Source organism: Rana temporaria, chromosome 3 (assembly GCF_905171775.1).
Source record: "Rana temporaria chromosome 3, aRanTem1.1, whole genome shotgun sequence".
Classification (NCBI taxonomy): Eukaryota; Metazoa; Chordata; class Amphibia; order Anura; family Ranidae; genus Rana; species Rana temporaria.
The window spans coordinates 478,773,705-478,800,835 of NC_053491.1; the positions used below are offsets into that span (position 1 = coordinate 478,773,705).

General features: G+C 47.3%; 1 protein-coding gene across 1 annotated transcript; it reads left to right on the plus strand.

The window, feature by feature from the left end:
* The first annotated feature begins 11,092 nt into the window (after positions 1-11,092).
* LOC120933649 (C-reactive protein-like) lies at positions 11,093-26,669 on the plus strand. The gene is made up of 3 exons (XM_040346963.1): positions 11,093-11,179; positions 15,075-15,133; positions 25,953-26,669. The coding sequence occupies exons 2-3, from the start codon at positions 15,079-15,081 to the stop codon at positions 26,600-26,602; spliced, it is 705 nt and encodes a 234-aa protein (XP_040202897.1). The 5' UTR covers positions 11,093-11,179; positions 15,075-15,078; the 3' UTR covers positions 26,603-26,669.
* The last annotated feature ends 462 nt before the right edge of the window (positions 26,670-27,131 follow it).

Below are 27,131 nucleotides of genomic sequence, written 5' to 3' on the forward strand. Positions count from 1 at the left end.
ATTTGCCCGGTTGTTGGATTGTATTTCAATTTTGTCCACAAGATCTTATATCACATTTTTTTCTAGTTCTGTCAACTTATATTTATAAAATATATTTATTTATTTCTTTTCCGTCTACTCCCCCATCCACCACAGGATTCCTTTTCCAAACGGTGGTCTACTCATTATTTATATTTGTAGACCTCTATGTGTGTTTTTTTCTTCTACACAGTCTGGGGCAGATCACACCCATTCTATTTCCAACTGTAGGTCACTTCCATTCTGTTAAGCACACCCCACCACCACACTGGTCCACACTCTTCTGTCCACCTTCCCCTCCCTTCCCTTTCCCATTCCAGGTTTCCACAGCGCAGACACTCCCATCATCTTCACAGTATCATTTTTTGTCTTGAGAGGACATTCCTTTGTGTTTGCTGCAGTATTTCACGTTCACTTACCCTATCACTCCCTTTCTGGCCTATTCCCCCTTACTTACATCCTATACAGCGCAGGAGTCTCACCCAGCATATTTATCTCTAATGATAGTTGCCTTGGCTAATTGTCAGTAGGTCAGTTGATTTCACCCCCAACTCTGAAATTTCTGCACTTCCCTCTTCTGTCGCTAGGTGGTCGGGTATCTGGTGACATTAGGCAAGACAAGAGCACTGCAAGGACAGACTAGGAAGGAATGGGGTGTATTGGCCAATGAGCAGGCTGTATGGGGCACCATGATTTCTAATAGAGGCTCTGCTTCTGACACCCATGATGGAATTGAAAGTAAAAACGTACAATATAGAAAGTAAGAGGGAGCTTTGCGGGAGTGGGTGCTCCAGCCAGTAAAACTATTGAACACCAATGCTAAAGGTTCTTATCAAGCCTTGCTTGCGTTATCATTGTACATTGATGGGGGTTATTATTGTGAGGGGGTTTTTGCTTGCCTCGTACACAGGATCAGTTTTCCCAATGGGAAAACTGTGAGCAGAGCTTTTGGCCAGGAATCCCGGCCGTGTGTATGCTCCTCCCAGTCTTTCCGACGGGAAGATCGGCAGACTTTTGCCGGTTTTTGGCAATTTTCCTATGGGAAAAACTGTGATGTAGCATACACATGGTCGGGATTCCATCGCAGTTTTCATGTTGGAAAAACCGGCCGTGTGTAGGGGAAAGACTGAACCGAGCAGGTTCTCGATTTCCGACGGGAACTTTTCCTTTCGGAAATCCTGCACATGTGTACGGGGTTGCTGGGGATTATTGCTTGCCCTGAAACTTGCAGATTGTTGCTGGGTGTTATCATTGCTGGCCCAGACTCTTGTTAGTGGTTAACATTATTTTCCCTAACATTTGGTGGATGTAATTGCTAAAGGTTTTGCTGAACCTGACCTGACACATAATGGGGGTTACCATTGCTTGTCTTGACACTTGCTGGAGGTTATCATTGCTGGCCCTGACACTTGCTTGGGATTATTGCTTGCCCTGAAACCTGCAGATTGTTGCTGGGTATTATCATTGCTGGTCCTGAATCTTGCTTGTGATTAACATTATTTGCCTTGACATTTGGTGGATGTAATTGCTAAAGGTTTTGCTGAACCTGACACATAATGGGGGTTACCATTGCTTGTCCTGACTCCTGACATTTGCTGAAGGTTATCATTTCTGGCCCCAACACTTGCTAGGGGTTAAGGGTTATCATTGCTGGCCCTAGCACTTGCTAGGGGCTGTTATTGCTTACCTTGTCACATGTCAGGGGTTATTGCTGGCCCCAATGTATGCAGGGGTTATTACTGCACCCGTCACTCACTGGGGATTATTGCTTGCCCTTAAATCAGCAGATTGTTGCTGGGTGTTATCATTGCTGGCCCTGAATCTTTGAGGATCTGCCCCTAGATCTATGATTTGGAGATCTCGTTCCACACCATACTTTTGGCCTACTTCCTTCTACGGAAATGCGGAGTACATGCCATATGGGATTTCATTTCCTTGGGATATTGGAGTCACTTGTTGGACAAACATTGTGGCTATACTTTGGATAATTAATGTGTACACAAGGATTTTCTATTAATGACTATTTACAGAGTGACAGTGACAGCCAAGAAATGGAGTGACATTGATAATTTATATGCTTCCTTATTTTAGGATGATACCTGGTAAAGGAATATTAGGCTCTGTGCTGGCAGTGATATCTAAGTTTTTTGTAAATGGTGTTCCAATACTTTTACTCTGTGAACAATAAAGATTTTATATTTTTATATTGCATAATTCCCTTTGTTATTATACCGTAAATAGATAGATACTGGATTTGGAGATATTTTTTGTAGTCCCACAGATTGAAGATAGTGGGCCTGGACGTAATTTACGTTCACGTTGAAAGCAATGACATTTTGCGGCGGATTTTCGAGCATGCGCACTGGGATGTTTTCACGAACGGCGCATGCACCGTTCAAAAAAACCGCCAAATACGCGGGGTCAAGCGAAATTTAAATAAAACGCGCCCCCTACATCCCATTTGAAATACGCGGCCTTACGCCGCAAAACACATACGTTACGTCTCCGTAACTAAGGGCGCAAGTTCTTTCTGAATACAGAACTTGCGCCCAAAGTTAGAGCGGCGTAACGTATCGGAGGTTACGCCAGCCGGACAGATACGCTCAGGTATCTGAATCCGGCCCAGTGTGTGTACAGTATGTGTGTATATATACAGTATATATCACAAACAGAGTGTCTGAAAGGTGCTGATCCATGTCCTCTGCCTCTTCAGCAGTGATCCTGTCCTCTTCCCTGCTTGTGGTGACCCCTGTCCTCTGTCCTGCCAATGGTGATCCTTGTACTCTGTTTCTCCAGCACCAATCCCTGTCATCTGCCTTGCTAACGGTGACCCCTGTCCACAGCTCTGCCAGTTTGACCCCTGTCCTCTGCCCTGCCAGCCGTGACCCTTGTCCTCTGCCCTGCCAGCCGTGACCCTGTCCTCTGCCCTGCCAGCCGTGACCCCTGTCCTCTGCCCTGCCAGCCGTGACCCCTGTCATCTGCCCTGCCAGCCGTGACCCCTGTCATCTGCCCTGCCAGCCGTGACCTCCGTCCTCTGCCCTGCCAACACTGACCTCTGTCCTCTGCCCTGCCAACACTGACCTTCGTCCTCTGCCCTGCCAACACTGACCTCCATCCTCTGACCTGCCAACACTGACCTCTGTCCCCTACCCTGCCAACACTGACCTCCGTCCTCTGGCCTGCCAACACTGACCTCCGTCCTCTGCCCTGCCAACACTGACCTCTGTCCTCTGCCCTGCCAACACTGACCTCCGTCCTCTGCCCTGCCAACACTGACCTCCGTCCTCTGCCCTGCCAACACTGACCTCCGTCCTCTGGCCTGCTAACACTGACCTCCGTCCTCTGGCCTGCTAACACTGACCTCCGTCCTCTGGCCTGCTAACACTGACCTCCGTCCTCTGCCCTGCCAACACTGACCTCCGTCCTCTGCCCTGCCAACACTGACCTCCGTCCTCTGCCCTGCCAACACTGACCTCCGTCCTCTGGTCTGCTAACACTGACCTCCGTCCTCTGCCCTGCCAACACTGACCTCTGCCCTGCCAACACTGACCTCCGTCCTCTGACCTGCCAACACTGTCCTCTGTCCTCTGCCCTGCCAACACTGACCTCCGTCCCCTACCCTGCCAACACTGACCTCCGTCCTCTGGTCTGCTAACACTGACCTCCGTCCCCTACCCTGCCAACACTGACCTCCGTCCTCTGGCCTGCTAACACTGACCTCCGTCCTCTGGCCTGCTAACACTGACCTCCATCCTCTGCCCTGCCAACACTTAAGAGAGTCCAAAAAGTTCATCACTTGGGCAGGCTAATCCAAGAACTGAAGCTGGCTCTAGAAAATAGAAGATAATACAAAAGGAGAAACGCCTCTAAGTGCAGTTGAGGAAAATATTACAGCGCACACATACTAAAATGACATTTAAATTCTGCAAGGCTATTTAAAACACCTGAACATATTCAGCAAATAAGAAAAAAATATGGGGATTTGGTCACACTATATGGCCGCTTAAGCCCACTACTGCGTCAAAGTACTCCATTATCAGTGGGTCCTACACTATTCATAGAATCAAAGATCCTGCTTCTCAACCATGAGAGACAAACTCCTCTATGTGGGAGAACTAAATGACTCCTCCTAGTGTAGGACCCACTGATAATGGGGTACTTTGACGCAGTAGAGGTCTTAACCACTTCCAGACCTTAGGTGTTTTTCAGATTTGGTGTTTGCAAGACTAAAACAGTTTTTTCTGCTAGAAAATTACTTAAAACCCCCAAACATTATATATATTTTTTTTCTAACACCCTAGAGAATAAAATAGTGGTCATTCCAATACTTTTTGTCACACCGTATTTGCGCAGCGGTCTTACAAGCGCACTTTTTTTGGAAAAAAATCACTTTCTTGAATTAAAAAATAAGACAACAATAAATTTGGCCCAATTTTTTTATATATTGTGAAAGATAATGTTACGCTGAGTAAAATGATGCCCAACATGTCACGCTTAAAAATTGCGCCCGCTCGTGGCATGGCGTCAAACTTTTACCCTTAAAAATCTCGATAGGCGATGTTTAAAAAAATCTAGAGATTGCATTTTTTGAGCTACAGAGTAGCTCTAGGGCTATAATTATTGCTCTCGCTCTAACGATCGCGGCGATACCTCACTTGTGTGATTTGAACACCGTTTTCATATGCGGGCGCTACTCGCGTATGCGTTCGCTTCTGCGCGCGAGCTCGTCGGGACGGGGCGCTTTAAAAAAATTTTTTTTTTGTTTTCTTATTTATTTTTATTTATTTTATTACTTTTTACACTGAAAAAAAAATAATAATAATTTGATCACTTTTATTCCTATTACAAGGAATGTAAACATCCCTTGTAATAGAAAAAAAGCATGACAGGTCCTCTTAAATATGAGATCTGGGGGTCAGAAAGACCTCAGATCTCATATTTGGGCTTAAATGCAAAAAATAAAAAATAAATAAAAAATTTCATTTTTTCAAATGACCAAAAAAAAAATTTGTCTCTTTAAGAGGCTGGGCGGGACTGACGTTTTGACGTCACTTCCGCCCAGCCGAGCTATGGGGACGGGCGAAGGAGATTTTTCCTTCAGTCTCGTCCCCACTCACCAGCCGACAGCACCCGATCGCCTCCGCCGCTACCGACGGCTGCGGTAATCGGCGGAGGGTGCGGGAGAGCGGCGGGAGGGGGGGCCCCCTCTCCCGCCACCGATAACGGCGCTCTCGCGGCGAATCCGCCGCGGAGACCGCCATTATCGGATTCCAGACCGCGCACCCTAAAGATCGATACCTCGGTTGTGGCAGCAGCTGCTGCCGTTACCGAGATATCAATCTTTAAAAACAGGACGTACATCGTCGTGCGCAGGTCTGGAAGTGGTTAAAGGGGCTGTACAGGTTTGTTTTTTTATTTTCTAAATTGGTTCCTTTAAGCTCGTGCATTGTTGGTTCGCTTACCTTTTGCTTCCATTTCCCTTCTAAATGTTTTTTTCTTTGTTTTCTTTGTCTGAATTTCTCACTTCCTGTTCCTCCTCAGTAAGCTGTTCAGTAAGCTGTTCTGGCTGACTAACCCCCAGCCAGAACGGCTCAGTTGATAACGGGGGCAAGCTTACTGAGGAGAAACAAGAAGTGAGAAAAAACATTTAGAAGGGAAATGGAAGGAAGAGGTAAGTGAACCAACAATGCACTAGCTTAAAGGAACCTATTTAGAAAATAAAAAACAAACTTTTACAACCCCTTTAAGCTAGGGTGACCAGACATCCCCGGTTTCCTGGGACAGCCCCCGGATTGAGGACACTGTCCCCGGACCAAGTCTGTCCCTGGTTTTGTCCCCAGATTGGAATTGAACAGGGGCTGGGGCAATTTCAAAGACAGTGGGCCAGATTCAGATAGGAGATACGACGGCGTATCTCCTGATACGTCGTCGTATCTCTAAGGCCGGCCTGTCGTATCTATGTGACCGATTCATAGAATCAGGTTCCGCATAGATATCCCTAAGATCCGACAGGTGTAAGTGACTTACACCGTCGGATCTTAGGCTGCAATTCCAGGCCGGCCGCTAGGTGGCGCTTCCGTGTCTTTTACGCGTCAAATATGCAAATGAGCATTTACGCCGATTCAGAAACGAACAACCGCCCGTCGCTTTTTTTTTACGTCGTTTGCGTTTGGCTTTTTCCGGCGGAAAGCTACCCCTATAGCAGGGGTAAGTGCGGCGTATCCTATGTTAAGTATGGCCGTCGTTCCCGCGCCGAGTTTTGAATTTTTTACATCGTTTGCGTAAGTCATTCGCGAATACGACCGGACGTAATTTACGTTAAAGTCAAAACCAATGACGTCCTTGCGACGTCATTTGGAGCAATGCATGCTGGGAAAATTTGCGGAGGGCGCATGCGCCGTTGGATCGGCGCGGGGACGCGCCTGATTTAAATAGTACACTCCCCCTAGCCGCGGAATTTGAATTCCGCCGGGGGATTTACGATACGCCGCCGCAAGTTTTGAGGTAAGTGCTTTCTGAATTAAGCACTCGCCTCAAAAACTTGCGGCGGCGGATCGTAAATCAGATAGGTTACGCGGATCTAAAGATCCGCTAACCTATCTGAATCCGGCCCCCTCAGTGCAGAATAAATTAAAAAACATCTTAATTACACACCTCTGCTCCGTCACTCCTACTAACTTAGGGGGTTCTATTTTTTTTCCATTATCTGTGCCCCTTTCTGATGATCATGTGCTGGTTGGAGTGGAGGGAATATTTCTTCAGTTTTGCGCGCATGCCCATTCAATTCCGCTCGCATTTTCTTCTGCCGTGGCTCAAGTCTCGGCCAGCCGCCTGCCTGCTTATCTCTTTGCCTTCCCTGGTGGAGTGAACTTCCTCCGCTCCCCACCCAGTAGTAGCCGGGGCTTGACAGGCTGGGAGGCGGGCGGCGGCAGCGGCGACGGGCAGAGAGTCGCTGATTGCCACCATTACTAGTAAAAAAAGATATGTCCCCAGATTTCATTTTAAAAATCTGGTCACCTTACTTTAAGCACTATGTGGCCGGCCATATAGTGTGACCAAATCCCCATATTTTTTTTACTGAATATGTTCAGGTGTTTTAAATAGCCTTGCAGAATGTACCGTATTTATCTTCCTATATCGCGCACCGGCGTATAGCGCGCACCCATACTCTAGAAGGGAAATTCCTGGGAAAAAAATGAATTACTTACAGTTTGTCGGGGGCTTGCCCGGCGTCCATCGGCGGCCTTGTCCGGTCCGGCGTCCGTCTGCGGCCTCGGTGGTGTCCTCCCCGCTTTTCCTCTCTGAGCTCTCCCGCGCTGTCTCTGAGCGCCACCGCCGACATATACCGAGCGCAGTACACTCGGCTATGCTCGGCCACGCTCGGCTCCTCTCGCATGAAGGCTAGGAGGCGGCACAGGGTGTGACCGCGAGCGGAGCCGAGCATAGCCGAGTGTACTGCGCTCGGTATATGTCGGCAGCGGCGCTCAGAGACAGCGGATCGGCGTATAACGCGCACCCACGATTTTCCCCTGATTTTAAGTGCGCGTTATATGCCGATAAATACGGTAAATATAATTTTAGTATGTGTGCGCTGTAATCTTTTGCTCTGTTTGTCGGTCTTATAGCTGCATCATCTTTAATGTTATGCATATTTAGGGTGTGTCCACCAAGTCTATCCTTCTAAGGCCCTGTACACACGAGCGGATATCCGATGAAAACGGTCCGCCGGACCGCTTCCATCGGACATTTCTGCTCCGGATTTTGATCTGATGGCTGTACACACCATCAGATCAAAATCCCTGTGGAAAACATACGCGGTGACGTGGCCGCGCCGTCGCCGCGACGATGACGCTGCGACGTGCGCGACCCTGGAAGGTAAATACTTCCACGCATGCGTCGAATCACTTTGACGCATGCGAGGGATGGGGATCGGTCAGACTAAGTCCGACGGACAGTTTTCCAGCGGATAGACTTCTTAGCATGCCAAGAAATTTTTATCCGCTGGAAAACGGTCGGCTGGACAAATGTCCGCCGAAAAATGTCCGCTAGGCCATACACACGACTGGATTTGTCTGCTGGAACTGATCCGCGGATAAATCCCAGCGGACAGATCCGGTTTTGTGTACGGGGCCTTAGTGCAGTAGGTCTGGTTAATTTAATATACCCCAATTAGAGACTACTCACATTGGTGCACAAAAAACAGGCTCATCATTGATGGTAGTACGGCACGCCAGGTGGAAGAGAAGCCAACAGAGACCGCGGGATATCTCACTGTGAAGCCCCACTCGATGAGGAGAAAGCCGGTGTTCTGACAATATCTACAACCCATCAGAAACTCCAACTACGTCACTTCCGGTTTATTTAAATACTTAGTAATTGGAGATTTTGATGAATTGGTGGTTGGACACAACACTGACAACTGAATAGAGTCCGGTACAGGAAGACTAGCGAGGACAAAGTTGTCGCCGCCTCGGAGGCGGCCATTTTGTTGGCTAGTATCAGAGCGGAGTAAGAATCTCCGCTCATAATATCCTGCACCGGACTCTATTCGGTTGCCAGTGTGGTGTCCAACCAGCAATTCGTCAAAAACTCAAATTATTGCTGGTTTTAAATAAACCAGAAGTTAAGCGGTTGGAGTTTCTGATGTGTTGGAGAACTTGACAGAATACCGGCCTATGTCCCCATCGATCTGGTGGATATCTGCGCTGGTAGCGGCGTGCAATGGGCTGAATTCGGCAGCATGTAACACAGTGCTGGGAGCGACGTGCAGTGGGATGACGTCAGCAATGTGGAGCGCAGCGATGGGAGCGGTGTGCGACTGAAGCATGGAGCGCAGTGCTGGGAAGCGGCATGCGGCAGGATGGTGGCAGCAGGACCAAGATGCAGTGTAGCGCATTTCGAAGCATGCATCATACTGCATTGGAGTATGCGCGCTCCTTTCTCAAGCATTCATCATCCAGCCACATACCACTTCCAGAGCTGCGCTTTACACTGCATCTTGGTCCTGCTGCCGTCATCCTGCCGCATGCCGCTCCCAGCACTACACTCCACGCTGCTATCCACTGGGTTGATGGGGACATGAGCTTGTTTTTTCCTCATCCTTGGGGCTTAACAGCGAGATATTTCACAGTCTCTGTTGGCTTCTCTTCCACCTGGCGTCCCAGACCACCATCCATAATGACATTGTTGAAAAGCGTCAGAGCATGGGTGACCTTAAAATGATGCCCCCCGAAAAAAGTTCTGCGGATTCCCATGCTCAACACTGCAAATATTGACTCTTTGCATAAAATTTGCATAAAATTCATTGTAAGCATCAGCAAAAGCCTTTGACACTTATGAGAGTCGACTCGGCAAGGCGTCCTGAAGATGACTTCAGAGGCGACTTGCAAAATGACTTCTGTGTAGAAATCAATGCTAGTCGCCCCGAGTCGCTCCCAAAGTCGTACAAGAACCTTTTTCTAAGTCGGAGCGACTTGCGTCGCTCCTATTAGAACGGTTCTATTGAATAGAATGGGACGCGACTTGTCAGGCGGCTGAGTCGCCTGACGAGTCGCCCCAGTGTGAACCGGCTCTAATGAGACTTTGTGAAAATTACTATTTGTGTCATTCTCAAAACGTTTAGGGCCAGATTCACAGTCAGCAGCGTAAATGTAGGCGGGCGTAGCGTATCATAGTTACACTACGCCGCCGCAACTTAGAGAGGCAAGTGCTGTATTCACAAAGCACTTGCGTCTAAAGTTACGGCGGCGTAGCGTAATTTTGCCGGAGTAAGTGCGCCTAAATCAAATGAGGAACAGGGGGGCGTGTTTTATGTAAACTAATCATGACCCCACGTAAATGACGCTTTTTTCGAACGGCGCATGCGCGCGCATGCTCAGTATCACGTCGAATTTTCAAATTAAATTACGCCCGCTCAATGCCTAGTCGACGTGAACGTAACTTACGTCCAGCCCCATTTACGGACGACTTACGCAAACGACGTAAAACACGACGCTGTTCCGACGTTTCCGACGTCCATACCTAACATGACTTACCCCTGCTTTATGAGGGGTATCTTTACGCCGGCGTATGTCTTACGTAAACGACGTATCTTGCTACGCCGGGCGCACGTTCGTTCGTGAATCTGCGTATCTAGCTCATTAGCATATTTAATGAGAAAATCTACGGAAGCGCCACCTAGCGGCCATCGTAAATATGCACCCTAAGATACGACGGTGTAAGAGACTTACGCCGCTCGTATCTTAGCCGAATTTATGCGTAACTGATTCTAAGAATCAGCCGCATATATACAACGGCTCTCATTCGGACTTACAACGGCGTACATGGCGCTACGCCGTCGTAAGTCCTTTGAGAATCTGGGCCTTAGACTGTAAATAGGCTACCTGGCAGCAGTGGCAATGCTGCATGTGCAGTCTGTGTTCTATGCTCATAAAACTGTGTACACCTATTCCTATGCGCGTGACTACATTTCGGGGGTCGGTGAAACGGGTTGGTGGCGTGGTCTGGTCGGAGTCCAGGCTGAGGCTGCCACTCCATTCACCGCAGCAGGACACTATAGATGTTTGACTTCCTTCCTTGAGCCTATGAGCATGCGCATTAGCCAGACAGCCCATCTTAGCCTAACGGCTGGTACCATGTTCGTGAAATTACCTATGCAGCTTCCAATACATTGACACTATGGCTGCTCTCACCCCCCCCCTTTTTTCTATAGAAAAGGCTTGGAAAATAAAGATATGTCAAACATTATGAGTGTGGGCAAAAATGTGGTAGTTTCCGGTGAATGTGAGTTCATAGTATAGGCGAATTTGCCCCTTTCATCTCTAATAAATATCATTTTTTTTATTCTGCATATGTCACATTGCATCAAAAAAGGAACAAAACTTTGCTAAAGGAAAATGCAAACATTTACTTTAGGCTTCAATATTCTGCTTACATATAAAAATAGAGAACTGTAATAAAAAAATATTGGTAGTAGACATAAATGGCACAGTAAAAGTTTATTGTATTTGATTAACCAGATGATAACTTCTCTGTTTATGAGCGATGTTTCTATCTAAACCTACCTTATAAAAACAGATAACGTGCTCTGAGGACATGCAGAATTCTGAAAAGGTCGGGAGAGAAAGAACAGATTGGAGGACTGACACATAAGGAAGAGGAGGTATATAACAAAGATTTGATGTATATGCAGGAGATGAGTGTGGAGGGGATGACAGTGGGCAGTATGTACAGAAGAGGAGTGTGGAGGGGATGACAGTGGGCAGTATGTACAGGAGAGGAGTGTGGAGGGGATGACAGTGGGCAGTATGTACAGGAGAAGAGTGTGGAGGGGATGACAGTGGGCAGTATGTACAGGAGAGGAGTGTGGAGAGGATGGCAGTGGGCAGTATATACAAGAGAGGAGTGTGGAGGGGATGACAGTGGGCAGTATGTACAGGAGAGGAGTGTGAAGGGGATGACGGTGGGCAGTATGTACAGGAGAGGAGTGTGGAGGGGATGTCAGTGGGCAGTATGTACAGGAGAGGAGTGTGGAGGGGATGACAGTGGGCAGTATGTACAGGAGAAGAGTGTGGAGGGTATGACAGTGGGCAGTATGTACAGGAGAGGAGTGTGGAGAGGATGACAGTAGGCAGTATGTACAGCAGAGGAGTGTGGAGGGGAAGACAGTGGGCAGTATGTACAGGAGAAGAGTGTGGAGGGTATGACAGTGGGCAGTATGTACAGGAGAGGAGTGTGGAGAGGATGACAGTAGGCAGTATGTACAGGAGAGGAGTGTGGAGGGGATGTCAGTGGGCAGTATGTACAGGAGAGGAGTGTGGAGGGGATGACAGTGGGCAGTATGTACAGGAGAAGAGTGTGGAGGGGATGACAGTGGTCAGTATGTACAGGAGAAGAGTGTGGAGGGTATGACAGTGGGCAGTATGTACAGGAGAGGAGTGTGGAGAGGATGACAGTAGGTAGTATGTACAGCAGAGGAGTGTGGAGGGGAAGACAGTGGGCAGTATGTACAGGAGAGGAGTGTGGAGGTGATGACAGTGGGCAGTATGTACAGTGGAGGGTATGATAGTGGGCAGTATGTACAGGAGAGGAGTGTGGGGGGGGACAGTGGGCAGTATGTACAAGAGAGGAGTGTGGAGGGGATGACGGTGGGCAGTATGTACAGTAGAGGAGTGTGGAGGGGATGACAGTGGGCAGTATGTACAGGAGAGGAGTGTGGAGAGGATGTCAGTGGTCATTATGTACAGGAGAGGAGTGTGGAGGGGGATGATGGTGGGCATTATGTACAGGAGAGGAGTGTGGAGGGGATGACAGTGGGCAGTATGTACAGGAGAGGAGTGTGGAGGGGATGACAGTGGGCAGTATGTACAGGAGAGGAGTGTGGAGGTGATGACAGTGGGCAGTATGTACAGTGGAGGGTATGATAGTGGACAGTATGTACAGGAGAGGAGTGTGGGGGGGGGGGACAGTGGGCAGTATGTACAGGAGAGGAGTGTGGAGGGGATGACGGTGGGCACTATGTACATTAGAGGAGTGTGGAGGGGATGACAGTGGGCAGTATGTACAGGAGAGGAGTGTGGAGGGGATGACAGTGGGCAGTGTGTACAGGAGAGGAGTGTGGAGGGGATGACAGTGGGCAGTATGTACAGGCAGTATGTACAGAAGAGGAGTGTGGAGGGGATGACAGTGGGCAGTATGTAGAGGAGAGGAGTGTGGAGGGGATGATGGTGGGCAGTATGTACAGAAGAGGAGTGTGGAGGGGATGACGGTGGGCAGTATGTACAGGAGAGGAGTGTGGAGGTGATGACAGTGGGCAGTATGTACAGTGGAGGGTATGATAGTGGGCAGTATGTACAGGAGAGGAGTGTGGGGGGGGGCAGTGGGCAGTATGTACAAGAGAGGAGTGTGGAGGGGATGACGGTGGGCAGTATGTACAGTAGAGGAGTGTGGAGGGGATGACAGTGGGCAGTATGTACAGGAGAGGAGTGTGGAGAGAATGTCAGTGGTCATTATGTACAGGAGAGGAGTGTGGAGGGGGATGATGGTGGGCATTATGTACAGGAGAGGAGTGTGGAGGGGATGACAGTGGGCAGTATGTACAGGAGAGGAGTGTGGAGGGGATGACAGTGGGCAGTATGTACAGGAGAGGAGTGTGGAGGTGATGACAGTGGGCAGTATGTACAGTGGAGGGTATGATAGTGGGCAGTATGTACAGGAGAGGAGTGTGGGGGGGGGGACAGTGGGCAGTATGTACAGGAGAGGAGTGTGGAGGGGATGACGGTGGGCACTATGTACATTAGAGGAGTGTGGAGGGGATGACAGTGGGCAGTATGTACAGGAGAGGAGTGTGGAGGGGATGACAGTGGGCAGTATGTACAGGAGAGGAGTGTGGAGGGGATGACAGTGGGCAGTATGTACAGGAGAGGAGTGTGGAGGGGATGACAGTGGGCAGTATGTACAGGAGAGGAGTGTGGAGGGGATGGCGGTGGGCAGTATGTACAGGAGAGGAGTGTGGAGGGGATGACAGTGGGCAGTATGTACAGGAGAGGAGTGTGGAGGGAATGACAGTGGTCAGTATGTACAGGAGAAGAGTGTGGAGGGTATGACAGTGGGCAGTATGTACAGGAGAGGAGTGTGGAGGGGATGACGGTGGGCAATATGTACAGGAGAGGGGTGTGGAGGGGATGACCGTGGACAGTATGTACAGGAAAGGGGTGTGGAGGGGATGACAGTGGGCAGTATGTACAGAAGAGGAGTGTGGAGGGGATGACAGTGGGCAGTATGTAGAGGAGAGGAGTGTGGAGGGGATGATGGTGGGCAGTATGTACAGAAGTGGAGTGTGGAAGGGATGACGGTGGGCAGTATGTACAGGAGAGGAGTGTGGAGGGGATGACAGTGGGCAGTATGTACAGGAGAGGAGTGTGGAGGGGATGACAGTGGGCAGTATGTACAGGAGAGGAGTGTGGAGGGGTGACAGTGGGCAATATGTACAGGAGAGGAGTGTGGAGGGGATGACAGTGGGTAGTATGTACAGGAGAGGAGTGTGGAGGGGATGACAGTGGGCAGTATGTACAGGAAAGGAGTGTGGAGGGGATGACAGTGGGCAGTATTGTACAGGAGAGGAGTGTGGAGGGGATGACAGTGGACAATATGTACAGGAGAGGAGTGTGGAGGGGATGACAGTGGGTAGTATGTACAGGAGAGGAGTCTGGAGGGGATGACAGTGGGCAGTATGTACAGGAGAGGTGTGTGGAGGGGATGACAGCGGGCAGTATGTACAGGAAAGGAGTGTGGAGGGGATGACAGTGGGCAGTATGTACAGGAGAGGAGTGTGGAGGGGATGACAGTGGGCAGTTTTTGTGGGCGAGGAGTACCAGAGACTGGGCAGAAAAAGGAAAAAATAAATGCCTGAGGTCCCTCAGAAAATCAATGCTAAACTCTTCATGTCTGGTTGCTGATTTCTTATGTGTGTGTGTGAGGTTCCCCCTTAAAATCTATACCAGATTCACAGGATCTGGTATGCATTTTAGGGTGGACTCCGTACAATATTGTTTTTAGTCGTTTTGTAAAATCTACTACAACAAAAGTGACATTTATAAAGAAGCCAGGAGGTCATTTGCCTGGCAATTTAGGACTCTTTTTCCTTTGTACAATGTGAATGTCGATGTTTTAAAAAAAATCACTGTTCTTGGCCACATGGAATGTTAGGAAAAGCGTTGGTACATGTTCCATGGGGCAGTGCCTACTCCAAAACACATCCCCCACCTGCTAATTTTTGACACCTCCTTGCCTATTGGACCAGAAAATGGGCATTTTTCATTTGACAGATTCGGCTCCCATTGATTTCAATGGGGTTCGAGTTCAGGATCCGATCTTCGTTGAAGTTCACCCAACCCTGCTCAAACTGAACCCAGGGCAGGTCAGCTCATCATTAATAAGTATGCGCTCCTATGAAGAAGACAGAAGAAGAAGCCCTTGTATTACTTTGACCTGTACAGGGGAGCACAGGTTAGCTGTAACATTTAATAAACTGTCTGTAATATGTGTATTTATTTCAGAAGGATGAAGTTATGTATCTTGCTGTTGCTATTCATCATGGGGACACTTTCCTGTGAAGGTAGGCTCTACAGCTTGTTATTATGTGTCATAAGATGGAAGACAGGGGAACCTAACATGGTGTCCAACATGACTAACTGAATCGACTTTTTACAAATGCATAGGTCTTTCAACTTCTGAGTTATATATAAAAGTAGCCTGATGCACATTCGATTGCCCTCTTTACAGAAAGTTCATTAAATGCATTTTTTGGAGAAGACCTGGTTTGCCATCAGAGTTCTAATTCATCCCAAAGGTTTTCTTTTTTTAATAATGTTTATTGAAGGTTTTATCACTGTACAAATCATACAAACATGATAAAGAAGCCAAAAATGTATGCAATAGCTTATGGCAGTCAAAGTTTGTCGGTTAATGGGCGAAAGTCAGGTGGTAATCACCATGAGAAAACACAATGTTGCAGAAGTATAAACCAAAAAAAAACATATCAAGAATATAATATTAATATCAAAGTGGTAAGTTTTGCACTCTGTGTTTGCCACTGTCTGCATCCACAACATGGTGGGTCAATGTGACCTATTGGAAGCATGGATAAAGATAAGGATATTAACCACACAAAACAAAACGGAGAAAAAAAACTATAGCAGGGATAGCAATCAGTAGGTCACCTTTTTCCCAAATGTGCAAAAATAATGCAAGCAGACACTAACCAACACATAACATTACTCATGGGCGTAGCATAAGGGGGTTGCAAGTGTCTCAATCGCAAACCCCACCCCTAGCTCCAGGGGGCCCCTGCAGCCTACCTGTCATATTATCATATCCTCTACAAAAAGTCCAGCTCAGATCTGCCCAAGGGCCCCACAGCCACGCTCCAGTACTGGGCTTCCACTTTGCCTTCCATGGGCCACACCCCTCGGCAGGTCTTCAACAGGAACTTAGGAGTAAGGCCCAGATTCACAGAGAGCAAGGCGCACATTACGCCGCCGTAGAGCAAACACTGTACGCTACGCCAACGCAGCGCGGAGAGGCAAGCATTGCATTTAGCAAGCCAGTGCTCCCCATGCTGCGCCAGCGTGGCGTGGGTTTCGAAGGCACACGCCGGCGTAGGCGGAAGTGGGCATAAACCCATGCAAATGAGACGTGACCCCATGCAAATGATGGGCCGAGCGCCAGACAGGTACGTATCACAAACTGCACATGCGCCGTGACGTGGACGCATGCACAGCACCCCCCTGCGCCTGCTCACAACCACGCCGGCATAACTGCCTAAGCTACGCCGGATCACTGTGTGAACATAACGTACGCCCAGCCAGACACATGTCAAACGCACAATATGCCGGCTTGTGTTCCCTGGTGCAGACCTTTGCATGTCTGTTGCCGGGCTGCACCTCATTTATGGGGAATAACTTTACGCCGGACGTACAACTTACGTGCTTCGCGCGTAGCATGCGCCGGGGACACGCACGTTCGAGAATCACCGTATTTGCCTCATTTGCATGTTTGAATGGCTAATTAATGGGAGAAGCACCATGCGCCCAGCCCATATGTGCGCCCGCCCTACGCCGGCGTGTGCAAGCTACGTCGGCGGGGTGTAGCCTGTTTTTTGGCGCATGTTGGTTTGTGGGTCTGGCGCACACATACACCGGTGCACATTTGCACTTACGTCAGCGTAACGTGTTATACATCGGCGTAAGTGCTTTGTGAATCTGGGCCTAAGTCTCTGATGTTAACACAGGCGAAGGCAAAGAGCAAGTGAACTGGAAGGCTTTAAGGCCCCTTTCAGACGTGCGGACCGTATGTCCGCATTTTCATCCATCCGTTGCGGATGAAAACGGGACATACATTGGCCCCAATGTGATTGCGGGTGTCAGCGGATGACCATCCGCCGACGGCTCAGCGGGGATTTTACGGAGGATCCCCACTGAGCTTGACGGACACACGGAGGCGGATCATTACTGATCTGCCCCGTGTGAAAGGGCCCTCAGGCTGGGTTCACACTACTACACTACTTTCATCCTACTTTGCTCTGCTACATTGGTCCTACACTGATCCTACATTGGTCCTACATCGGTCCTACATTGATCCTAAATTGGTCCTACATCCATCCTACTTTCATGAACAGGATACTACTTTGATCCGACTTTGTGATAGTCTGACTTGTTCTTTGACCAATCAAAACAATCCCAGAGTGAGATAAATTCCTTTTCCTGCTGCTGTTATCACAAGTCGGATGTCAAAAGTCGGATGGTTAGGACAAGGCTCTTACTTTGGTCCGACTTCAATGATATTCAATGGGCTGAAGTAGGATCAATGTAGGACCAAAGTAGTACAGGGAGCATTTTCAAAGTCGGACCGACTTGTGTAGGACCAGTTAAGACAGCTCTCATAGGGAAACATTGATTTTCACACGTCATGCTACATGAGCTCCCAATGTAGGACCGTTGTCGGACAAGTGTGAACCCAGCCTCAGGCTGGGTTCACACTACTACACTACTTTCATCCTACTTTGCTCTGTGTTCAATGTTTCCCTATGAGAGCGTCTTGTAGCGTCCTACACAAGTCGGTCCGACTTTGAAAATGCTCCCTGTACTACTTTTGGTCCTACATTGATCCTACTTCAGGCCCATTGAATATCATTGAAGTCGGACCAAAGTAGTATCCTGTTCATGAAAGTAGGATGGATGTAGGACCAATGTAGGATAAATGTAGGACCAATGTAGCAGAGCAAAGTAGGATGAAAGTAGTGTAGTAGTGTGAACCCAGCCTAAGGCTGGGTTCACACTACTACACTACTTTCATCCTACTTTGCTCTGTGTTCAATGTTTCCCTATGAGAGCGTCTTGTAGCGTCCTACACAAGTCGGTCCGACTTTGAAAATGCTCCCTGTACTACTTTTGGTCCTACATTGATCCTACTTCAGGCCCATTGAATATCATTGAAGTCGGACCAAAGTAGTATCCTGTTCATGAATGTAGGATGGATGTAGGACCAATGTAGGATAAATGTAGGACCAATGTAGCAGAGCAAAGTAGGATGAAAGTAGTGTAGTAGTGTGAACCCAGCCTCAGGCTGGGTTCACACTACTACACTACTTTCATCCTACTTTGCTCTGCTACATTGGTCCTACATTTATCCTACATTGGTCCTACATCCATCCTACTTTCATGAACAGGATACTACTTTGGTCCGACTTCAATGATATTCAATGGGCCTGAAGTAGGATCAATGTAGGACCAAAAGTAGTACAGGGAGCATTTTCAAAGTCGGACCGACTTGTGTAGGACGCTACAAGACGCTCTCATAGGGAAACATTGAACACAGAGCAAAGTAGGATGAAAGTAGTGTAGTAGTGTGAACCCAGCCTTAGTAGGCAGAGCTGACGAGCAGGATCATCAACAGGTGGATCACTGTGGAGAGATGGAAACTGGCAATTAGCTGACAGCTGAGCTGCCAGCACAGAGAAGGAAGGGCTGAGCCCAGCCCTGACACCAAACTGATAAGAGGCATGGAGGAGCTCAGCTATGAGGAAAGATTAGAGGAACTGAATTTATTCACTCTTGAGAAGAGGAGATTAAGGGGGATATGAACAACGGGCTAGATTTAGGTACATTGTCGTATCTTTGTGCCGGCGTAGCGCATCTCATATGCGCTACGCCGATGTAACATTGAGAGGCAAGCTGAGTATTCACAAAGCACTTGCTCCCATATTTAGGCCAGCGTAACGTAAATAGGCCGGCGTAAGCCCGCCTAATTCAAAGTAGGCAGGTAGTGGGCGTGTTGTATTAAAATGAATCGTGACCCTGTGTAAATGCATGGCCGTACGAACGGCGCATGCGCGCATGCTCAGAATCACGTTGCATATACTCCCTAAGATACACCGGCTCAATGCGTACGACGTGAACGTAACTTACGCCCAGCCCCATTCACGTACGACTTACGTAAAATACGACGGCTGTTCCGACGTCCATACCTTAACATGACTTACCCCTGCTTTATGAGGGGTAAACTTATGCCGGACGTACGCCTTACGTAAACGGCGTAGATTACTGCGACGGGCGTAAGTACGTACATGAATCGGCGTATCTTGCTCATTTACATTTTTTGAGTAAATCAATGGAAGCGCCCCTAGCGGCCAGCGTAAATATGCACCCAAGATACGACGGCGTAGGAGACTTACGTCGGTTGTATTAAGCCAAAATTCAGGCGTATCTGGTTTCCTGAATACGGCTCATAGATACGACGGCGCATCCTAGAACTTACGCAGCGTATCAATAGATACATTGGCATAAGCTGTCTGTGAATCCGTGCCAACATGTACAAATATATAAGGGGTCCATATTGTGAACTTGGTGTTGAGTTATTCACTTTAAGGTCATCACTGAGGACAAGGGGGCACTCTTTACGTCTAGAGGAAAAGAGATTTCACCTCAAAATACGGAAAGGTTTCTTCACAGTAAGAGCTGTGAACATGTGGAATAGACTCCCTCCAGGGGTGGTTCTGGCCAGCCCAGTAGATTGCTTTAAAAAAGGCCTGGATTATTTCCTAAATGTACATAATATAACTGGGTACTGACATTTATAGGTAAAGTTGATCCGGGGAAAATCCGATTGCCTCTCGGGGGATCAGGAAGGAATTTTTTCCCTTGCTTGAGGAAATTGGATTATGCTTTGCTGTGGTTTTTCGCCTTCCTTTGGATCAGCTGTGGGTATAGAATTGTGTATATGGGAATGTATATATTTTTTTCTCTTTTATTGACAAAAATGTTGAGTATGGCCTCAAGTACCATCATCCATAATAGAATGTAGAAGCATTGAACAAGGTGAACATAAGGTTGCGGCTGCTAGTACCGCCTGAACCAAAGATCACCAAAAGGGAGGGGAATGTTGATTGGACTTTAAAGGTACTGATAACACAATGCGCAAAAATGTATATAAAACATATTTATTATACATAGAACGTATACAGAATTAAGAACATATGAGTCAAACCGCACATACAAACGATAACTATTGGCGGAAAGGACTGTCAGATGTCTGTTGCAGTGGAGTGAGGCCGAAAGCCTCAACCGGTTTCGTGGCTTAGCCGCTTGTTCAGGAGGGTTATCTGTATGACAAATAACGTAATACAATAAACTAGCAAAAAACATACTACTGTATATAGAAGGAGGGGGGAGAAAAAATTAAATAAAAAAAAGGAAAACAGGGAAGGGAGGGGGGAGAGGGGGGAGGGAATAAGGGAAGGGGAGAGGGGGGAAGAGGAGGGGGAAGGAAAAGGGAGGGGAAGAGGGGGAGAAGGAAGGGGGGGAAAGAGGGGGAGGAAGGTCCAACCACCATAAAATGGCTGCAAAAAAAAAGCCAAAAATGCCAGGAAACAAAAACTAAAGGCCCACCACCAAGAAACACATAGATAATATGTGTCTCACCAAAATCCAAGCAGAGCTGGATATACTGGGGCAGTTAGGTTCCAGGATAATAGCAGTCAATAGGTTGCAATAATCAGGCTACCGGTGGTTAATGCATTGCACAAAGCAAGCACCTATAGTAGCACGGTGGCCAAAGGAGGGCTGAAAACCAAGATGGGAGGAACGAGTAATTAATAAGGAGCCAGATTTAATAAGGAGAGAATCTGAAACATCTGGGTCAAAGACCGATCTTACCTGATATTCCCCGTCTGGTAAATCGCTTCAGGGAGAGTCGCACACGGTTCACAACCAACAATGACCATTATAAGAGCTCCCCATCCCCGCCGTTAGATCACGGCGCCTGAAGAGCGGCATGTGACGTCACAGAGTCAGTCCATGCACACAGTGCAGGGTGCCGAAGGCTACCACACATGTGCGTGTCAGTAAGACCTATGGCCAATAGGCCAGGTCTGCTAACGCAAGTCAGGATTAACCCAAGGTGTCCCGACCAGAATGGACACACGTCCGCCAATGACTATACAAGTTAAAATTCTCTATATATTTTTTCTGTGTTTCTTATGTTTTTGCTAGTTTATTGTATTACATTATTTGTCATAAAGATAACCCTCCTGAAGCATTGAACCAGGTGAACATAAGGTTGCGGCTGCTAGTACCGCCTGAACCAAAGATCACCTAGAAAGGGAGGGGAATGTTGATTGGACTTTAAGGTACTGATAACACAATGCACAAAAATGTAAGCCGCGAAACCGGTTGAGGCTTTCGGCCTCACTCCACCGCAACAGACATCTGACGGTCCTTTCCGCCAATAGTTATCGCTGTTTGTATGTGGGGTTTGGCTCATATGTTTTTAATTTTGTATAAGTTCTATGTATAATAAATATTTTTTATAAAAAAATTTGCGCATTGTGTTATCAGTACCTTTAACCACTTAACCACCAGCCGCCGTCTACAAACGGCGGCAAGGTGGTTGCTTAACTGGGGGTCGCCGTTCTGAAACGGCGCCCACCAGAAGCAGTAATGCGCGCCGCCTCGGGCGCGCACACAGAAAATTCTGTGCGCGCCGGGTCTATGAGACCCGGCGCTACACAGATCACGGTAACTGACCGGCAACGCCGGTCTTTTACCATGTGATCGCGCCGTCCAATGACGGCGCGACCACAGGTAAACAAACCGGCGTCATCTGATGACGCCGGTTCCTCCCTCCTCTCGCTGTACCGATCGGTACAGTGTGAGAGGAGAGCGCGGATGGCAGCAGCAGTGTGGGATGGATCTGTGACTATTGCAGTCACAGATCCATCCATCCCTGCTCAGCCATCCCTGCATTAACCCCTGCAATACTCTGCCTTCCCTGCGCAATACTCTGCAATGCTCTGCCTTCCCTGCAATACCCCCGCGCAATACTCTGCAAAACACCCGCGCAATACTCTGCAAAACACCCGCGCAATACTCTGCAAAACACCCGCGCAATACTCTGCAAAACACCCGCGCAATACTCTGCAAAACACCCGCGCAATACTCTGCAAAACACCCGCGCAATACTCTGCAAAACACCCGCGCAATACTCTGCAAAACACCCGCGCATTACTCTGCAATACCCCCGCGCAATACTCTGCAAAACACCCGCCCAATACTCTGCAAAACACCCGCGCAATACTCTGCAAAACACCCGCGCAATACTCTGCAAAACACCCGCGCAATACTCTGCAAAACACCCGCGCAATACTCTGCAAAACACCCGCGCAATACTCTGCAATACCCCCGCGCAATACTCTGCAATACCCCCGCGCAATACTCTGCAGTACCCCTTGCGCAATACTCTGCAATACCCCCGCGCAATACTCTGCAATACCCCCGCGCAATACTCTGCAATACCCCCGCGCAATACTCTGCAATACCTCCGCGCAATACTCTGCAATACCCCCGCGCAATACTCTGCAATACCCCCGCGCAATACTCTGCAATACCCCCTGCCAGTACTCTGCAGTACCCCTTGCGCAATACTCTGCAATACCCCCCGCGCAATACTCTGCAATACCCCCGCGCAATACTCTGCAGTACCCCCCGCGCAATACTCTGCAATACCCCACTCGCAATACTCTGCAATACCCCACTCGCAATACTCTGCAATACCCCACGCACAATACTCTGCAATACCCCACGCACAATACTCTGCAATACCCCACGCACAATACTCTGCAATACCCCACGCACAATACTCTGCAATACCCCACGCACAATACTCTGCAATACCCCACGCACAATACTCTGCAATACCCCCGCACCAATACTCTGCAATACCCCCGCACCAATACTCTGCAATACCCCCGCACCAATACTCTGCAATACCCCCGCACCAATACTCTGCAATACCCCCGCACCATACTCTGCAATACCCCCCACACAATACTCTGCAATACCCCCCACACAATACTCTGCAATACCCCATGCACCATACTCTGCAATACCCCCGCACCATACTCTGCAATACCCCCCACACAATACTCTGCAATACCCCCGCACCAATACTCTGCAATACCCCCGCACCAATACTCTGCAATACCCCCGCACCATACTCTGCAATACCCCCGCACCATACTCTGCAATACCCCCGCACCATACTCTGCAATACCCCCGCACCATACTCTGCAATACCCCCGCACCATACTCTGCAATACCCCCGCACCATACTCTGCAATACCCCCACACCAATACTTTGCAATACCCCGGCCAATACTCTGCAATACCCAGAAAATACTCTGGGGAAAAAAATGTGTTTTAACCACTTCCCGCCCACGTCATATGAGGTCCTTGACTTTGTGCAGGGATATCTAAATGATGCCTGCAGCTACAGGCATCATTCAGATATCATTTTTTTCAGCCGGCGATTCTCTACACCATAAGAACGATCATGGCGGCTGTTCCGCCTCTTGATCGTTCTTACGGGAGGCAAAAAGGGACGTCCCCACTCCCTTCGCCCTCCGGTGCTTCTTCTGACTCACCGCTGCGATCGAAGCCAGGATCGTTTTTTTTCTTGTTTTTTTTCTTGTTTTTTTCCAAGCTTCCCAGCCTAGAGGTGAGATGTGGGGTCTTATTGACCCCATATCTCACTGTAAAGAGGACCTGTCATGCTATATTCCTATTACAAGGGATGTTTACATTCCTTGTAATTGGAATAAAAGTGATCAAAACATTTATTTTTGGGGAAAAACGTGTCAAACTAAAATAAATTAAGTAAAATGAACAATAAAAATAAAAAATAAATATTTAAAGCGCCCCTGTTCCCGCGTGCTCGTATACAGAAGCGAATGTGTACGTAAGTCCCGCCCACATATGAAAACTGAGTTCAAACCACACATGTGGGGTATCGCTGCGAACGTTAGAGCGAGAGCAATCATTTTGGCCCCAGACCTCCTCTGTAACTAAAAACATGTAACCAGTAAAAACATTTAAAACGTCACCTATGGGGATTTTTAAGTAGCGAAGTTTGGCGCCATTCCACAAGCGTGTGCAATATTGAAGGGTGACATGTTGGGTATCTATTTACTCGGCGTAACTTCGTCTTTCATATTATGCAAAAACATTGGGCTAACTTTAATGTTTTTTTTTTTTAAAAAGCACAAAACTGTTTTATTTCCCAAAAAAATGCGTTCGAAAAATTGCTGTGCAAATACCATGCGCGATAAAAAGTTGCAACGACCGCCATTGTATTCTCTAGGGTCTTTGCTAAAAAAGCATATATAATGTTTTGGGGTTCTATGTAATTTTCTAGCAAATAAATGATGATTTTTACATGTAGGAGAGGAATGTCAGAATTGGTCTGGGTGTTCCAGAACGCCTGATGGTGCTCCCTGCATGTCGGGCCTCTGTATGTGGCCACGCTGTGTAAAAGTCTCACACATGTGGTATCGCCATACTCGGGAGGAATAGCAGAATGTGTTTTGGGGTGTAATTTGTGGTATGCATATGCTGTGTGTGAGAAATAACCTGCTAATATGAAACTTTTGTGGAAAAAAACCAAAAAAAAAAAAAACCTTGATTTTGCAAAGAATTGTGGGAAAAAATGACAACTTCAAAAAACTCACCATGCCTCTTTCTAAATACCTTGGAATGTCTTCTTTCCAAAAAGGGGTCATTTAGGGGGTATTTGTACTTTTCTGGCATGTTAGGGTCTCAAGAAATGAGATAGGCCGTCAGTACTTCAGATGTGATCAAATTGATCAATTTTCAGTAATTGGTACCATAGCTTGTAGACCCTATAACTTTCACCCAGACTAAATAATATCCAAATTTTTTTTTTTTTTTTTTACCAAAGATATGTAGCAGTATACATTTTAGGCCAAATTTATGAAGAAAAATTCATTTTTTGCAAAATCTTATAATAGAAATGAAGAAAAATTCATTTTTTTACAAAATTTTCGTTCTTTTTTCATTTATAGCGAAAAAAATAAAAACCGCAGAGGTGATCAAATACCACCAAAAGAAAGCTCTATTTGTGGGAAAAAAAGGACAAAAATTTCATTTGGTTACAGTGTTGTATGACTGAGTTATTGTCATTCAAAATGTGAGAGCACCGAAAGCTGAAAATTGGTCTGGTTATTAAGGGTGTTTAAGTGCCCAGTTGTCAAGTGGTTAAAGTCCAATCAACATTCCCCTCCCCTTCTAGGTGACCTTTGGTTCAGGCGGTACTAGCAGCTGCAACCTTATGTTCACCTGGTTCAATGCTTCTACTTTCTCTTTTATTGGTTGAACTGGATAGACTTGTGTCTTTTTTCTACCTAAATAACTATATAACTATGGATCAACGGGAGGAATAGCGCCCCATCATTGGTATCGGTGGTAGAAACAGTGCCCCATCATTGGAATCAATGGGAGGAATAGTGCGCCATCATTGGTATCAAAGGGATTAATAGTACCCCATCGGTGGTATGCATGGGAGTAATAGTGTCCCATTATTGGTGTCAGTGGGAGGAATAGTGCAACATCATTGATGTCAGTGCTTGTAATAGTGCCTCGTCGTTGGTATCAATGGGATTAATAGTGCCCCATCATTGGTATCAATGGGAGAAATAGCGCCCCATCATTTGTGTCAGTGGGAGAAATAGTGCCCCATTGTTGGTGTCCGTGGGAGGAATAGTGCCCCATCATTGGTATTAATAGGAGGAATAGTTCCCCATCATTGGTTGATGACAGTTGGGGGAATAATGCCCCGAGAGCCAGGTAAAAGCAAGCAAAGGGCCGAATCTGGCCCCCGGACTGCAGTTTGGAGACCACTGGTGTAATATAACTTTTTATGCTGTAGTATTAATGGTACCCTTCACTTGCAACACCTGAACTCCATCATTCAGAGGAGGACCACGTTTGGCCATATACAGTAGGTAGATGTGATAGTCAGCAAATCATGAAACGTTATATATTTTTTATTATTGCTTACCTTATGATTTTTATTTTTTTTTCTAGATATGAGTGATAAAGTGTTCCTCTTCCCAGGGCCAAGTGCTACGGCACACGTGATACTAAAGCCTGAGATAAAAAAGTCATTAAAAAACATCACCATCTGTCTTCGATCCTATACAGAGCTTACACGGGAATACTGTCTCTTTTCTATGGCAACGCCTGGTGTTGACAATGCCTTCCTAATTTTAACCAAATCACCAAATGTCATAATGTATGCACTCCAGGAGGACAGAACATTCAGGATAGACCCAGAGGCCCTGGCCTGGAAGCACACCTGTGGAACTTGGGACTCCAACACTGGGGTAATGCAACTCTGGGTCAATGGGAAGCTCTACCCAAGAAAGGTTGCAAAGAAAGGGTCGATTATTGGTGATGAAGCAAGTATAATTTTGGGACAGGACCAAGACACATTTGGGGGAGGTTTTGATGCTGGTCAGTCGTTTGTTGGTGAAATAGGTGATGTCCATATGTGGGATTATACTTTGACACCAGATGAAATAAAGGGAGTTATGTCTGGGCATGTCAAAGGAAATCACATTAACTGGAATTCTCTTTACTATGATATTAAAGGCAATGTCCTGGTTCAGCCCAAGCTCTACTGTAAGTCTTGGGAGTGTGCCAGCTCAACAGTCAAAGAATCCATTGTAGGTTAGTAGTAGACATGTGCATTTGTTTTCGTCCGAATTTTGGGGATTTCCGCGTTCATTTTAACAAACGATAACGAACAACCAAAATCCGAAATCCGAAAGATCCGACATTAAAAAAATGCTTTATTTTCATTTTGTTGTGACAACAGTTCGATATAGATAGAAGATGCGACATGACGGTGACAATAGAGATCTGTGTCTATCGAACCTGCGGTTGAATGTGCCTAACCTTAAAGCCTTGTACACACGACCGGTTTCCAAGACGAGAACACTGCCATTTTTATATTGGTCGTGAAAACCAGTCATGTGTATGCTCCCTAGCAGTTTTCTCGACGAAAAAACTGCCCGCACATTTTTTTAAACCAGCTCTCTTTTTTCTCGTCGTGTTTCCCGTCAGTCTTTTCTCATCGTGAAAAACAGTCGTGTGTATGCTTTTCTGAGGGGACAAAAAACTTGCATGCTCAGAATCAAGTATACAGCCCAAAAGCAGCCCAAAGAGTGGCGCCATTTGAAAGGAACTTCCCCTTTATAGTCC